This window comes from Magnolia sinica, chromosome 3 (genome assembly GCF_029962835.1).
Source record: "Magnolia sinica isolate HGM2019 chromosome 3, MsV1, whole genome shotgun sequence".
Lineage (NCBI taxonomy): Eukaryota > Viridiplantae > Streptophyta > Magnoliopsida > Magnoliales > Magnoliaceae > Magnolia > Magnolia sinica.
In genome coordinates this window covers 106,015,846-106,032,167 of record NC_080575.1, presented here as the reverse complement: position 1 = coordinate 106,032,167, position 16,322 = coordinate 106,015,846, and the positions used below count along the sequence as shown (strand labels likewise).

Genomic DNA, 16,322 nt, shown 5'->3' with positions numbered 1-16,322 from the left:
TATCATGTTTGTAAATCCAGACAATAACTATGGTCTAATATGTAATATTTGACCCTCAACAATTAGCCAGGCGGTTAGTGAGGTTTCTTACGCTCACTTGGACTGTACTGCTAGGAGAGAAATAGTGTCATTTAGAGTGTACTAAACCCCGGTGATGATCCCAGAGATGAATTGTACTGATATATGGATTTAGTGAGCAGGAGTTGCATACTCATTCATGCATTCAGTCATTCACTATCCACTCAAGTTGGTGGTGCGCAACTATTTGTTACGTGTGCCTTCGCAATGGCCAGGATTTCGGTTGGGGTGCGCGACTAACCTGAGATCAGGAGTTTACCACATTGAGTCCGACTATCCAAATTTAGGTATGGGACTAGTTTGGATAGAAGTCCCTTGTGATGGACCCTATAGCCTGCGATACTACATACTATCATCCCGACTTCACACTCCAGTATGGTCATTCCATTCGCACTGCATATTGCATAACATCTGCGGCATACGACATTTTGGGTTATTGTGTCTCTGCATTTATATGCCCTACGTACGGCTGACGCTATTTATGTTACTCATCAGGAATGTATGTTGTATTGCATCTGATATTTGACTATCTATGATTCCCCATTTACATAGTTGTTCTACATTGTATATTCTGACAATAATTGACTCATGGACTTGTCCATATTTTCGCTTACTATATTATTATATAATTTATGATCTTGTCAATATTCTGTTTACTATGATAATTCATGCTCTTGTCAGTATTTCTGCTTATTTCGACATTATACAATTTATGGGTTACCAGTACTTTCAATATTGTGTGATTTATGGCATTGTATCCTCGGCATCTAATATTTGGCTCACTTTGACTCTTTATTTGCATAGTTGATTTGTATTATGTACCCTGATATTGTAGGATCCATGGACTTGTCAGTACTTCCGCTTAATCTGATTACTCTGATATTGAATACTTAGCACTTACCTTGTGCACACACTTACACCACCCTCTAAGCTTTCTATAAGCCTATGCACAATAGATGCGTGCAGGTGATGTTAGGTTGCAGCAGTGTTGAGCTTGGAGCGTGCAGCAGTCTTCTGGTGCTTAATTTTCGATTTATGTATTTCCCTTTCAGCATTGTACTCAAATGATTATATTAGTAGATATGTGATGATGATGTTGCCTTTATGAATTGGGTAATCTTATGGTTATGCTTATTACGAGTTAAATGTACAAAAAAAAAAAAAAAAAAAACTTCCTTGTAGGACCCCAGGATTGAAATCTGGTGTATGGACGCTAGGAGCCGAGAATGGGGTACCACGGAGGCTGTTAGCATCGGATTCGGCAATCGGGATTCTTGTGAATCCGATTTCTGGGTTTGGGGCGTGACATTATACTCGGAGTTAAGTCTCCAATTTGTTCGGTAATGTTGTATTCCAATGAGTGGGCCCCAAACTAGATACATTTTAGATTTTAGTTTTAGAGTCAAGTCTATAATTTTGTTTGGAGCATCGACAATTCAAGGAGTGGCCTCGGGACTGGATAGTTTTGGCCCAGATTCTACTCTTAGAGTTAATTAAGTTTCCAATTTGTTTAGTACTGTTGTATTCCAATGAGTGGGCCCCAAACTAGATACATTTTAGATGTTACTTTTAGAGTCAAGTCTATAATTTTGTTTGGAGTATCGACAATTTAAGGAGTGGTCTTGGGACCAGATAGTTTTGGCCCAGATTCTATTTTTAGAGTAAGTCTCCATTTTGTTTGGCACTGTTGTATTTCAATGAGTGGGCCCCAAACTAGATATGTACATTTTAGATTCTACTTTTTAGAGTCAAGTCTCTAATTTTTCACGGAGCATCAACAATTCAATGAGTGGTCCTGGGACTGGATAGTTTTGGGCCAGATATGATTCTACTCTTAGCGTTAAGTCTCCAAGTCTCCAAGTCTCCATTTTATTGGGTACTACTATATTCCAATGAGTGGGGCCCATGTATTTATTGATTCATTTGTACTTTTCACAAGAAAGTCTATTTGAAGTTTCATTTTACATGGTTTGGGCTTTAGTAGATCACTAAATTAGGAAAGGCAATCGGCCTGCAACTCAATTTGGTCATCCCATGGGCCACCTGGTTGGGTCAGCTTCTAAGTCAAGCTCAGGTATACTTACTAAGTTGCATGTGGCTGATAAAGTAAATGAGTTAGGATATGACTCACTCCTGTTTCAAACTGTTTCTAGTATGCACCTAAGTTTTAGCAAAAGGTTTCATTTCCCAAATTTCCCAAATGTTACTAGTGGGCTTGAAATCAAAGCCCTTAAGGAAATGGATTGAAGGAGTGTTGCTCGAACCAATTAATTTGTTGATGGGTGGGATCATATGTTAAAATTGTAAACCCAATTAGTAAATGAATGACTTTTGGGTCAGGGGTCCATGGGTTGTGAGTTGGGTTGGGTTTGAATGGTCCATTTGTTTTGTACTAGGCCAATGACCATAAGCTAACCACATACCCTCCCCTATTCTGCTTCAATAGTGGATGTAGAGGAAATGTGTCAATATAACCGTAGCATTATCCAATATTAGTAGCCAACTTGCCATACCATTGGATATGCTGTAGTGGTTTTGAGTTCCTTTTTTCTCGATCATTTCTTAAAAGATGTATAAGATATTGTTGAGGTTCCTTCCACGTGTGGAAGTGGGGCCCACATGTATGGCCTTAAGTAGTCTTTCTTCTAACCACCTGTGTGTGGGGGTATATTTGTTTTCGGTTTTTTTAAAAAAAAAAAATTTAAGCAAGTAAAAGGTGAGAAAAATAATTTTTTTTTTCCTATCTAGAGAGACTTGTTGCTATATTTTGGTTTTCATTCTTAGTGATAAATAGGAGAATTGTTGGTGGAGAAAGATGAGCAAGATGTCTTCTTTTTTCAAATTTCTTGTTGACTATAAGAAACAGTTTTTATCTTCGGGTTTGTGAGAGTATATGCACAACACTGGTTCTTGGACTGTCTTTTTCAAAGGTTGTGTTGGAATTTTGTGCCATCTTTAGTTGGCGAGAAAATTCTTTCTTTTATTGTTGCTGGAAATTCACCTTTTGGGTAATCTATTAGGGCATTTAAAAGAGTTGTTCTCTTGATGATGGTACTTTTATTATCTCTAACACTATGGCTATGCACCGAACTCAGTCCCATAATTTTTTCCTTCACATTAGAGGATTTTTCACGATTAAAATTTGTCTCTTGCACTTTACATATTCGATGATTTGCTTGCTTGTGTTGGAATTGATTATCATCCGTAATCTCATGTATTGTTAATCTCATTGATTTGCACATAGAAAAGAAAGTTGTGTGGTTTCCTAATAGACATTATATTACCATTCAATGGCCCTCAAGCCAATTACAAGCTACATAGGATATAGGAGGAAAAACAAATTGGGCTTTGTTGGGGGACCATGGAAGCAAATGTTGAATTCAAATCAAATAAGTGAAAGATAAATGCAATAAAGCTTGCATAGGAACACAGGAATTTTACATATAAAATCCTCATGAAAAAAATTTTATGATAAAAAGCGACAACAAAATTAACTATGAAATGATATTACAAGAGATAATCTACTTATAAATGCAAAACCCTTAAAAAAACTCTAGCCTCCCTTCAAAATCCTAGTTAAAACATTTAAGCTATCTTAATCATACCACAATCCCGCATTACACCCATATTTATAGTGTTATACTCGGAATAGGAAATAATCCACACAATTATGCAAAATTGTGTGCGCCGTCAACCTAAGCATCGATCGACAGGCACATGTTCGATCACTCAAAAATACTCAAAAGGGTTCATAGAGTTTACAAGTATTAGCCGAAAATAGTCGATTGCTTGAACTTGATCAAAAGGATCCAAAGAGTTTACAAGTATTATTTGAAAATAGTCAAACACTCAAACAGTCAAGGCCGATTGACCGAACTTGTTCAAAACTATCCAGAGACAAATCCGTATAATCTGGAACTCACACGATCAATCAAGTAGGCTGTCCCGTTGCTAAAGATCCCTGTTTTCTGTGCACATTGTAGACATCTAGACAATAGGTTTGAGCCCAAATTCAACCTACTGTCCATGGAACAGAGGTAACTTAAACCAGTCCAGTTGATCGATGGATCCTAGCTTAGATGGCTCACAAACCGAAACCTACATTGATCTAATTTGCTACCTGGATGATTGGTGGAGATTTTATGGACCATCGATGAATAATTATATCGCCTGACTATAACCCATTGTTACCTGTGTTGTGGCTCATCTTAGTTTATATTCGCATAATGGTTTGCCTGACGTGGCACAACTGATGAATGGAGTCAATATCACAGACATGTCACTGTGGACCCACAGTGCTCAATTGTTGCATGCTCTGCCTGCAACAAGTGTTGCAGAGGATTCTGATCCCTTTTATGGCAATGGCTCATTCCTCAGTCTCAATTTTACCGGATCCCCTGCCCAAAACCTCCAAGTAAAATGAGAAATGCAAGTTGCAGCTGCTCGCCTGAACTTTGAAGCTGCCCCCCACATGTGCGTAGAAATAGGTCACCTATGTAAAATATTACCACTTATCACGGGTCATCACCGTGTGAGTACCATGCATCTAAAATCATGCAAATATGTTCATCATGGAGGGCACATGATTTGAACCATTCGTCATTTTCTAACAATCATTCATTTACTTTCAACAGGTGTGACCCACCTAATTATCAGATAGGCGAGTCTTTCATGACATGGAAACCACGCATTGCAACTTGCAAGGACAATCCGACGAGCAGCTCCAGTCTCGCATACATGTCTTGTTTCTATGGGAGCGGATTAGCTACTGACACGTCGATTAGCAAGAATCCCTGCTGAAGTGACGTCACCAAGTTATGTGGGACCCACCATGATGTATGTGTTGTATCCGCACCGTCCATCCATTTGGTGATATAAATTTAGGGTATGGCCCAAATAACGAGTCATATCCAAAGCTCGAGTGGACTCCACAACAGAAAACAGTGGAGAGAGTGCCATCCACCATTAAAAATTTCTAAGGGCCACAAAAGTTTTCAATCAAGCTGAAATTTGTGTTTTACCTTCTTTCATGTCTTTCTTTACTTATGAACACGTTGGATCTCAGATAAACATCATATTAGACATTAGGAAGGTTTCAACGGTGGGCGTCATTCTTCCCACTCTTTTCTGTGGTGGGGTTCACTCCAGATTTGGATCTGACTCATTCTTTGTCTCCTTTCCTAAAATGATATCCCCAAATGGATGGATGGTGTGGATACAACACATACATCATGATGAGTCTCATAGAACTTGGTGACATTACCCCAGTATAGCAAGGCTCGCTACTCAACCTCTCACTATCTAATCCCCCACCGTTTCTATGCGCGTAGTACTCAAATTACAATCCTAAAGTAAAACAGACACGAGTGAAGTCGTGCAATGAAAGAGGTATAAACTTTTGTTTCTCCATTGAGCTGGATAAACGTCCAAAGCAGACTTGACTGGAAAAACCAATAATCTCACTTCTAGGGCCCGTTTGGATTGCTAATCATCTACCTAACCATAAATTATAAAAATGATTCATTATAGCATGATGCATTATGTTAATAAAATGCGTTCAGAACACTAACAGGTATTATAATCTTATGGTGTCATGCATGCATAATGATTTATTTTCTTAATTTTTAGAAAACTAATTAGAATTATAAGTTTTAAGTCATTTTCATATACTCTCCCTCTTCCTCATCTCTCCCATCTCCCATCTCCCATCTCTCTCATCTCCCATCATGTGTAGTCCAGTCTAGTTCAATGATTGGATCTCCTCTATTGTAACTAATACGCACCTTTCTTTTTCCTATCCACGGTTGCATTATTAAAACAAACAATTCTTTAGAATTAACGTCTCCATTTTTGTTGGGTTTTGCAAATTTCTAATAAGTGGGGCCCTTAGAATGGATGGGTTTGGTCTGGATTTAAACTGATTTGTTTGCGCTTGTCAAGCCTAGTCTATTATAAGGTTTTATTTTGCACAGCTAAGGCTTAAGTAGACAATTAAATTAGAGTTGGCAATGGTTTGAGTCAATTAAGCTCATGGGCCAGATGGCTAATAGTCAGGCATAGGTATACTTATTATGTTGTGGTTCATTTATAGCCTGAAACTGTTAACTTGAAGATGTGGTACACAATCACAAGGAGAGGAGGAGGAAAGAATTTAGGTCTATAATAGACTGAATTACATAGTCACATGGAGGGGATGAATTTTGCTAACTAACTAATCACTATGTAGGATAAACATGCATCTAGATCCAACCTGTCCATCAATTGGGCTGTCAAATTTTCATTATGAATCTTGAAAATTCAATGAAATTCAGGATTGTAATCAATATGCACCACTTCTTTTTCCTATCCACGGTTGCATTATTAGAACAAACAATTCTAGCGACTTTTAGTGTCAAAGTCTTCATTTTTGTCAGGTTTTGCAAATTTTCAAGAAGTGAGGCCCGTGAATAGATGGGTTTGGTCTGGATTTAAGCTGATTTGTTTGGGCTTGTCAGGCCTAATCTATTACAAGGTTTAATTTTGCACATTTCAGGCTTAAGTGGACCATTAAATTAGAGTTAGCAATGGTCTGAGTCTGTTGAGCTCATGGGCCAGATGGCCAGTAGTCGGGCATAGGTTTGCTCATTGTGTTGTGGTTCATTTATAGCATGGAACTGTTAACTTGGAGATGTGGTGCACAATCACATGGTGAGAGGGAGGAGGAAAGAATTCGGGTCTATAATAGCCTGAATTGCATAGTCACATGGAGGGGATGAATTTTGCTTGCTAACCAATCACTATGTAATATAAACATTCATCTGATCCACCCTGTCAATCAGTTGGGCTGTCAAATTTTCACTATGAATCCTTGAAGTTCAGTGAAATCCAGGATTGTAACCAATATGCACCACTTCCTTTTCCTATCCACGGTTACATTATTAGAACAAGTAATTCTAGCGACTTTCAGAGTCAAAGTCTTCATTTTTGTCTAGTTTGCAAATTTCCAAGAAGTGGGGCCCGTGAATGGATGGGTTTGGTCTGGATTTAAACTGGTTTGTTTGGGCTTTATCAAGCCTAGTTTATTACAAGGTTTTATTTTGCACAGTTGAGGCTTAAGTGGACCATTAAATTAGAGCTGGCAATGGTCTGAGTCTGTTAAGCTCATGGGCCAGATGGCCAGTAGTCGGGCATAGGTAAGCTTATTATGTTGTGGTTCATTTATAGCCTGAAACTGTTAACTTGGAGATGTGGTGCACAACCACGTGGAGAGAGGCAGGATGAGAGAATTCGGGTCTACGATTGCCTAAATTGCATGGTCACATGGAGGGGATGAATTTTGATGGCTAACCAATCACTATGTTGGATAAACATGCATCTGATCCACCCTGCCCATCAGTTGGGCTGTCAAATTTTCACCACGAATCCTAGAAATTCAGTGAAATCTAGAACTTACAATAGCAACACCATAGGGAATGGTGTAAAATCATTCCTAACAACTTTAAATTTATATTGTTTGGCCAACATGAGTAGAATGTCCTAATTTTTGGCAAATCAATTAGTCCTAGTGTGAAATGTGAGGTGAATGGATTGGATGGTATATACACACCACGGGGGCACCTCATATAACTTGGACTCTTTTAATGGTGAGACTTCTCATTTCAACTGTTTCTCATGGTGTGTACCACTTTACTTTTAAATCAGCTTAATTTGTCAGCACTGGTCCAAATAAAGAGCGGCACACCTGATTGACAGGGTAGATCTCATCCACATGAAGGTATTCTTCTTCATCAAACAAATGTAATGCTTGGTATCCATATCAGAAACTGCATTTTGGAAATCAGAGAGAAACTCGGAAAGACTTGTGCGTGTAAAAGATAAGCTGTTGGTTGGCTTTTGCGGATGTAATCTAAGCCTCGATTAGTAGCCACATTTTTTAGTTTCTAAGATAGCCCTACCTTCAATCCAAAGGTTTTGGATCAAATTGATATTTGTGTTTTCCCCTTCGGCTAGGTCTATGTGACCTAATCAATAGGCCGGATGGCAGAAACATTATAATAGGCCCCCAAAAATTTTTAGTGGTTGGAATTAAATTGTAGTTATTAAATCACCACTGTTTTCTTTGGTGTGGTCCACCTGAGATTTGGATCTACCTCAATTTTGGGCTCATACCATAAAATTCTTATATTTGTGAGTTTTGGAGACATTGGTTTGTATAAGTCATTATAGGCAACTCTTGTATATTTAAATGATAATGCAAATTTTTCTTTATGTTCGATTTATCCATTCTACGCTCATCTGCTTACTCTGAATGCTATCAAAAATATATACTTGAATTTGACCGTCCTTTAATGTTAACACTCGGGTTTTTAGGAAACGGGTCGTGTACTCGGGTCTTAAAAAGTCGGGATGTTACAGTTGATCATACCAATCCGACCACATCTTGCAGACCATCTACCTCAATGATATGTTCTAATAAACGTATTAGGTATTTATCATTTTTTTAAAAAAAATTAGTTAATTGTTACTTTACAGATTGTAAAGGGTCATACATTTAAATATTAATAAAATCGACTCTAGGCTCATGGTGGGGGCACGTAGAGCTTTTTTAGCATAACTAGAGGAATCATTACTGAAACCAATGTCATCTCTTTTTCTTTTTCCTTTTCTTTTTTTCTTTTTTTTTTCGTACTTTTTATTTATTGGAAGCATCAATTTTTCAAAGAGTGGATCCTACAACTACATAACTCTAAGCTCAGATTTTACTTTTAGAGTCAAAGTATCCTCTTTAACTTTGAGCATAGAGATTCCAAGGAGTGGGCCCCAGGACTAGATGAGTTTTAGCTCGGTTTCTACTATTAAAGTCAAGTCTCCTCTTTTGTTAGGAACATTGAGATTCCAAGCAATGGGCCTTAGTACTAGATTAGCATGGGCCTATATTAAGTCTCCTCTTTTGTTAAGAGCATTGAGAATTGAAAGAGTGGGGCTAGGGATGGGATGCCTTTACTTTTAGAGTCAAGTCTCCTCTATGTTGATATGATCAAGATTTTAGGGAGTGGGGCCTCAACAGATGGGTTTGGATGTAGATTTTACAATTAAGTCTCCTTTTTTTTGTTAGTGCTGCCAGATTCTAAGTAGTATGGCCTTGGGACCGGATATGGGCCTACAACTTTTACTGTTTTGTTTGAGCTTGGCATGTCAAAATCTAGGATTTTATTTTGAAAAGGTCAAGCTTAAGTGGAGCAATAATTTAGGCTGGCAGTGGGCCTGTGACTCTGGTTGACCATTTAGCCAACTAGCCGAGCTTTCTTCTAACTTGGGCTCAGGTGTTCTTAATGGGCTATGCATTGGTTTCAACCTGAAAACAAAGGCTGTTAAAGTAAATGAACCAGGCTATGGCCGTTTCTAGGACCACGTAAGTATTAACAAAAAGTTTCAATTCCTAAATATTACAAAGTTAATAATGAGCTTGAAATATGAGCCCTTAAGTAAATGGGTTGAAGGAGTGGTACTTGGGCCTAATAATTTGTTGACAAGTGGGACCGCATGTTAAATTCTAAGCCCAATTGGTAAACGGGTGAGGATCGGGTCATAGGTCCATGGGTTGTACCTCTGTTCAGGGTTTGAATGGTTGGTATGATTCGTAGCGGGCCACTAACCACAAACCAGTCCCTCCCTCCACCACTTTGCATAAATTGTGGATCCAATTGCTTGCAACATTGAACTTATGGTTCAAAACTATAACTGAAATTTGAGGTAATGTACTAAAGAGTGAGAGTCAATTTGCACAACAAGAGATTGTATAGATGATTCTTGACATTGTAATATATGTGATTTGTAAGGTCCAGTATGAAGAACCATTGGCCCAAAGATCAGACCCTTAAATTAGGAGGCGGACCATAGATATGAGAAAATTGACTGTTATAATAACATGACTAGCAACCTATATTGTAAGTAAGACACTTCATGAGTGGAGCAGCGCAAAGTAGAACTTAGACCCGAGTGCAACTTGGTCTTATGATAGGCCCAAGCAAACTGACCCAAGCCCAGCCCATGATTTTTATGCAGGATACCAGCCAGGCGATGGTGATTGTGCATGACCTCAGCCCGAGCCTGATCCAAACTACCCCCTTTTGTACAAGATTTGGGCTATTCGTATAATGCACCCTATCATGTATGATATATGACATAAATTCTCTTGAAAGTTTAAAAGCGTTGGGCCTGGTTGAACAGAGCCTTAGCCCAACCCAATTATTAAACGGGTTAACTTTTAAAGGCTAGACCTGAACCTTGTGCCTAGTGGACCACCCAAAGCCAGCCCTGAAGCGGGCCATCCGGGTTCATTGTTAGCCTGACTAAAAACTCTTTAAACCGAGCATTGCATGATACCACCTCTCTAAGTAGTGTACCCAACCATGCCGCTATCCCTATTGGGGATGTTTTTCGATTACTTGATCAAATAAAGGCAGTGGAATAATTCATGATGCAATGAAATGTGTGGTATAACGAGGCCTCTTACAACTACTTGGTTAGGGAATCTTCGAGGTGATTAGGATTTTTTCTTAAAACGAAAATTTTCTCACATTCCAGCTAACTCCTGTCAAAACAATATAGTGCACCATTGCCCAGAGAAAAATTGGAAACTAGGAAGAAAACAGAGAGCAATATAAGCTGTTAAAAATACTACAGTGTTGAGGATGTATTAGCAACTAACCTAGTGACATATATCAGTAAGTGCCTGCAAGCATAATTAGATGAATCTGGTGTCAGGGATTAGTGACACTAGCCTCAAGTTCCAAATTCATAGAATGTCATGGGTCTCGATGGACAATTGGTGCAGGATGCAATGGCATGTCAGATAAAGCATCGGCCAGACCTTTGGTAACCTTCACCCTTATAATTCAGTCCACAACGTTGTGAGGGCAGATTTCTGTTGATGCTTACATCTCATTTCTAAAACTTCTTTAATCAGATCAATCCCCACCTTTGAGTGGGTGAAGTTCCTTCATAGCTATTACCTGGCCCATTGGTAGATTTGCTTTATAGACTTTCCCCTTCCCTCCTTCTCCGAGTATTTGTCATCAAACCCCTTTGTCGCTTCCATGATGTCTTCAAACATGGCAATACCATCATAATTCCATATTGAAAATGGATTTCAATTTCTCCTTTCAAGAACCCCTTTCTTTATACTTCTTCTTCGGTAATAAATGGTTGAAATGCCAATGATACAACTAAAAGAAACAAAACTGAGAAGAGAAGAATAACGAAGATTACAACTTAGTGGCCTTTCCGTGCATCACCATGTGACTTCCTGAATAGGCATTGCAGAGTCACAAACCTTGCAATTCATCAGATAAGCCTTTGTTTTTTTTTTTTTTTTTTTGGAATACCCCTAAAAGACCCTTTTGAAAGGTTTTGCTATTGCGAAGAAGACCTTCCAAGAATTCTATGAAAAATTAACGGATTGCAAGCCAAAAATCCCTGAAAAGGAAGGCGGAATGGAATTGGCATGGAATTGGGCAACATGTTGTGGGAGAGGTTTATCTTTTCCAGCCTAAGCAATTTTCTGAGTTGTGGTGATCTCTCTCCATTGAGGAAGTTTTGACTCAGATCTAGTAAGGTAAGCCCTATCGTTATGCTAAGTTACTGATTTGAAAAGGATTGCTTCCATTCAAAAAATTTCGAGGTGGTAATGGACCACTTAGGTGATTTGTTAACAAATCAAGAACCTCCAAGTTGGATAGTTTTCCAATCTCTTATGATAGCTGACTAGAAAGGTAGTTATCATTTAAACTCAAGTTGAATTTCTGTGAAGCCTGTTTGCTTTTTGTGGAGCCTGCCTGAATTTCTATGCAACTTATGCAAAATCAACAAAGTAATAGGTGGTGTGCTCCCACATTAAAAAGAAAAAAGAAAAAAAAAAAAAGAAAGAAAGACCAAGCACTCCTAGCCGCATCAACTGCCCAATCTCGGGAGGTATTCTACCGATGATCATGTTCTTGGAGAATTGTATCATCATCAAATTTCGGCATTCTCACCAATTGGCTGAGAGTTTACCAAACGATCCGTTGTCACTGACATCAATGAATGTTTGATATGGATATACCCCAATGGATTCTAAAATATATCCATTGAGATTATTTTTGTTATGCCACACTTACTCTATGCTAGTGCAATTTTGGAATCCTTTTGGGATCTCACAAATACCAATATTGACCGGAACATCTATTGCCTGATCAGTCTTCTTGAAGATTATGGGAGAACATTGCATTAAAGCTCCAAGCGTCGGATAAAATGTCCTTCCAATCGTACTCTACCTACCAATGCGAGAAAGAATAGCTTAGAAAGCCTCGAAAACCAACTTAAGTTACTTTCCACTAAGATATTAGATGGATGGGGCTAATCTTGAACAACCCTAGTTGCCGCACAAGTTAAGTCCCATCTGTTAACCAAGTGGACTGCACTTGTACGAGGAAAATGGATAGTTAAGAGGATAATCACCAAAATAGAAGCCTATTTTCAATATACAAATGCAGCCTACTTTCATAGTGATATATGTCGCTTTGTGCCATGGTTTTTTCCCGAAAGGGTTTTTTCACGTTAAAATCTGTGTTCTTTTCGTGTTTGCTTCATGCGATCGGATTACTTCCTTAGATTCATCTCTGTGTGCTTCCGTAGTCCCCCAACACTTTTATTACATTTGGATTTTGATCACCAATCCTAGAAATCTACATTTTTATTTTATTTTATTTATTTTTAGAGAAAGGTGGGAGCACACCACCTGTAACTTTGTTAATACAATAAAAACAATGTACAAACATTCGGATGGGAGCCACAAAAAAAGACACGGGCCTCACCTGGAAATATACGTTATAGATAAATATTGATTCCACACACCGAATTACGTGCATATCATAACAAGAATAACACCTTCTCTACATTCGATGATTTTCATCCATCCAACTGAACCTTGACATCCATCAGTTGACGTAATGTAAGTGCTTGGAATGACCCCAGAGAGAAGGAAGGCCCATCAACAGATAGCTCTTGAGCCACGTGGTGCATGGTTGGCCGAGGGTTTGGATCCGGTTGAATGCATGAAAGTGCCATGGACACTGCAAATATGACTTCCTGTGCAACCTCAGCCATTGGGTCTTGGAGACGTTGATCCAACATATCCTTTAGCAGTGAATCTTGTCTACTTGGTGATAACAAAGTGGCGATGAGCTCCCCGGGATGCCTTCCCATCATCACTTCAAGTGCTACAACACCAAAGCTATATACGTCGCATTTTTCAGTCACTCTCATTGTATATGCAAGCTCTGCAAGAAAATAGATAGTTCAGTCATGATCTTTTCTCTTTGTTAATCATTAATAGCTGAACTCTTAATCATATATCAAACTTTCCTGGGTTTCTTAATCTAGGTTTCATATCTTTTAGGTTTTCGTGCTTATTAACCTCAAGACATCTCTATAATCTGTGCATATGCGAACTGAGACGTATGTAGCACATCAGGGAGGTGCAGAAGATGGGGCAAACTTTTGGATGATGTTGCTAGAAAGCTAGGATGGTCCACTCACCAACCATGCCACATGTATGCATTGTGTACTGTTGGCATTTTTTTTCCAAAATTATCCATAGTTTTCAAACGGTGGTGGCCTGCCCAATAAAAGAACCAGATTAATCATTGTGTTGGGTCATCTGCATGGTTAGGCCTACCTTTATGTGTGCCTGGGATGTCCCAAACGTATGAGAAGTTGGCACATGTGTAAACCAGAGTGCATTGATGTGTTTATAAGTTTCGTTGTAGCTACACATTTCATTGGCAAGGATTGGTTGATATGGGCATTGTTTCAAGGATTTTCCAATTTTGTAACTTCTTTTGTTGCGTGAGGCATTAACTGTGTGGGACGTTCCATCAACAGTTTGGATCATAAAGCTATAAAGCTGTCAAACCCTTGTACAACAGAGGAAACCCAATCATCCTCTGGGATCTCTTGGCCGAGCGTTGCAACATTTTCACATTTATTTCTTTATGCATCATTTTTCACATTTACTCGTATGGGCTAGAAGTAATGAGCTGTTTTCAATCATTTCTTAAATAGTGATAACTCATTCATCCACACTTGGTATCCATGTAAATCAATCCAGACCATCGGAAACATGACCCATAGTGTAGATGGAGTAGATCCCGAAAATTAGAATTATTGGAGGATTCTATCCATCCAACTATTGGCCAACAAATATACAATTAAGAAAAATGGTCAGCACTACAAATTTAATTGCTAATAACATATGGTTAATTTAGTTGGCTAACTTGAATCATGGTTAGACTTACCATGCAGCTAGATTATCTCCACCATGCACAATGTAAAAATGATGAATCACAAGTGCAGCGAAGAGAAAACATTCTTACATTTATCTTCATTTGCATTGTTATATTAGTTCTAGATATTTACATATGCTTTCCAATTTTTTAGTCAAATGACATTGAGGATTGTAAAAGTACAAACCCATGTATGTTTCTTTACAAGGCCTCTTACAGTTGCCCTAGATTGCAACAATTGACAATAGTATGATAACTTATGCACAAGACTTTAGTATGTAATTGCCAACAAAAAATAGGAAAGCTTAAGAAAAATAAAGACGAATTTCTAACAGAACTTTTAAAGAGTGGAGAATGAATTGTTAGCTCACCTGGAGCAGTGTATCCATAAGTGCCTGCAAGCATAGTCCAATTGGATGAATCGGGTATCAATAATCTTGATGTGCCAAAGTCAGAGACACAAGCCTCAAGTTCCGAATTCAGCAAAATGTTGTTGCTTGATAGGTCTCGATGGACAATGGGTGGGGTGCAATCATGGTGCATGTAAGATAAAGCATGGGCCACACCTTTAATAACCTTCAACCTTGTAGTCCAATCCAACTGTGCAGCTCCTTCGTTGTTGCCTAAGATGCCAGCCAAGCTTCCCTTTTCCATGTACTGGTAGACTAGAAACCAGTATCGAGCATGGGAACAAAAACCATAAAGCTTTACAATGTTGCGATGGCGGATTTCTATTAATGCTCGTATCTCATTTCTAAAACTTCTTTGATCAAATTGATCCCCACCTTCAAGTAAGTGAAGTTTCTTCACAGCTACTATTTGGCCTGTTGGTAGATTTTCTTTGTAAACTTTCCCATACCCTCCAGTTCCTATGCAGTATTTGTCATCAAAACCCTCTGTAGCTTCCACAATGTCTTCAAATACAGCAATTCCATCATAATTCCATATTGAAAATGGATTTCCACTGCTCCTTTCAACAACCCCTTTCTCTATTTTTCTTCTTTGATAATAAATACAAGAAATGCCAAGGATTACAAATAAAAGAAACGAGGCCACCAAGAGAGGAAGAATGATAAAGATAACAACTTTGCGGCCTTTCCTTGCATCACCATGCCTTGTTGAAGGAGCATTGCAAGGTCTCAAACCTTGCACTTCATCACATAATCCTTTGTTTTTTATGAATGCCACCGCAAGTCTTCTGAAAGATTTTGTTGTTGGGAAGAGGACCTTCCAGAGCATTGTATGAAAAATCAATGGATTGCAAGTTGGACATCTCTTCAAAAGAAGGTGGAATGGAGCCTGACAGCATGTTGTGGGAGAGGTTTAACTTTTCCAGCACATGCAATTTCCCAAGTTGTGATGATATCTCTCCATTGAGTGAGTTATGACTGAGATCTAGTAAACCCTTTAAGTATACTAGGTTACCGATCTGAAATGGAATGCTTCCATTCAAATCATTTTCACTCAATTTCATGTACCGGAGTTTGGAGCAATCCCCTAATTGAGGTGGTATTGGACCACTTAGGTGATTCATGGATAAGTCAAGAACCTCCAAATTGGATAGTTTTCCAATCTCCTGTGGTACCTGACCAGAAAGTTTGTTATCATTTAAACTCAAGTTGAACAAAGAAGATAGCCTCCCAAATTCCTTTGGAATCTCTCCTTCGAGATGGTTAGAAGAAAGACCAAGTACTTGTAGCTGCTTCAACTGTCCAATCTCAGGAGGAATTCTACCTGTGATCCTGTTCCCAGATAACTGTAGCCCTGTCAAATTTTGGCATTCTCCCCAATTGGGTGATAGTTCCCCAAACAACCTATTGTAGCTGACATCCATGTATGTGAGATGTGAGTATACACCAAAGACTTCAGATACATTTGCAATGAGCTGGTTTCCATCGAGTCGAACTCTAGTTAACCTAGTGCAATTTCTGAAGCTTTTAG

The 16,322-nt window shown here is 38.7% G+C and overlaps 1 protein-coding gene across 1 annotated transcript; it reads right to left on the bottom strand.

Moving 5' to 3' along the window:
- Positions 1-11,870: 11,870 nt before the first annotated feature.
- On the bottom strand, positions 11,871-16,215 carry LOC131239036 (MDIS1-interacting receptor like kinase 2-like). The gene is made up of 3 exons (XM_058236597.1): positions 15,931-16,215; positions 14,753-15,608; positions 11,871-13,376 (listed from the first exon to the last, which is right to left on the bottom strand). The coding sequence occupies exons 1-3, from the start codon at positions 16,213-16,215 to the stop codon at positions 13,006-13,008; spliced, it is 1,512 nt and encodes a 503-aa protein (XP_058092580.1). The 3' UTR covers positions 11,871-13,005.
- Positions 16,216-16,322: the final 107 nt, after the last annotated feature.

Bases quoted from the DNA above. Each gene is read 5' to 3' on its own strand.
- LOC131239036 (XM_058236597.1), bottom strand. From the start codon at position 16,215: ATGGATGTCAGCTACAATAGGTTGTTTGGGGAACTATCACCCAATTGG. The intron at 15,609-15,930 runs GTTCTTGACTTA...ATGCTCTGGAAG, and splicing joins GAAAACTATCCAATTTGGAG to GTCCTCTTCCCAACAACAAA. The intron at 13,377-14,752 runs GTGAGCTAACAA...ATTTTCTTGCAG, and splicing joins TTATGGATACACTGCTCCAG to AGCTTGCATATACAATGAGA.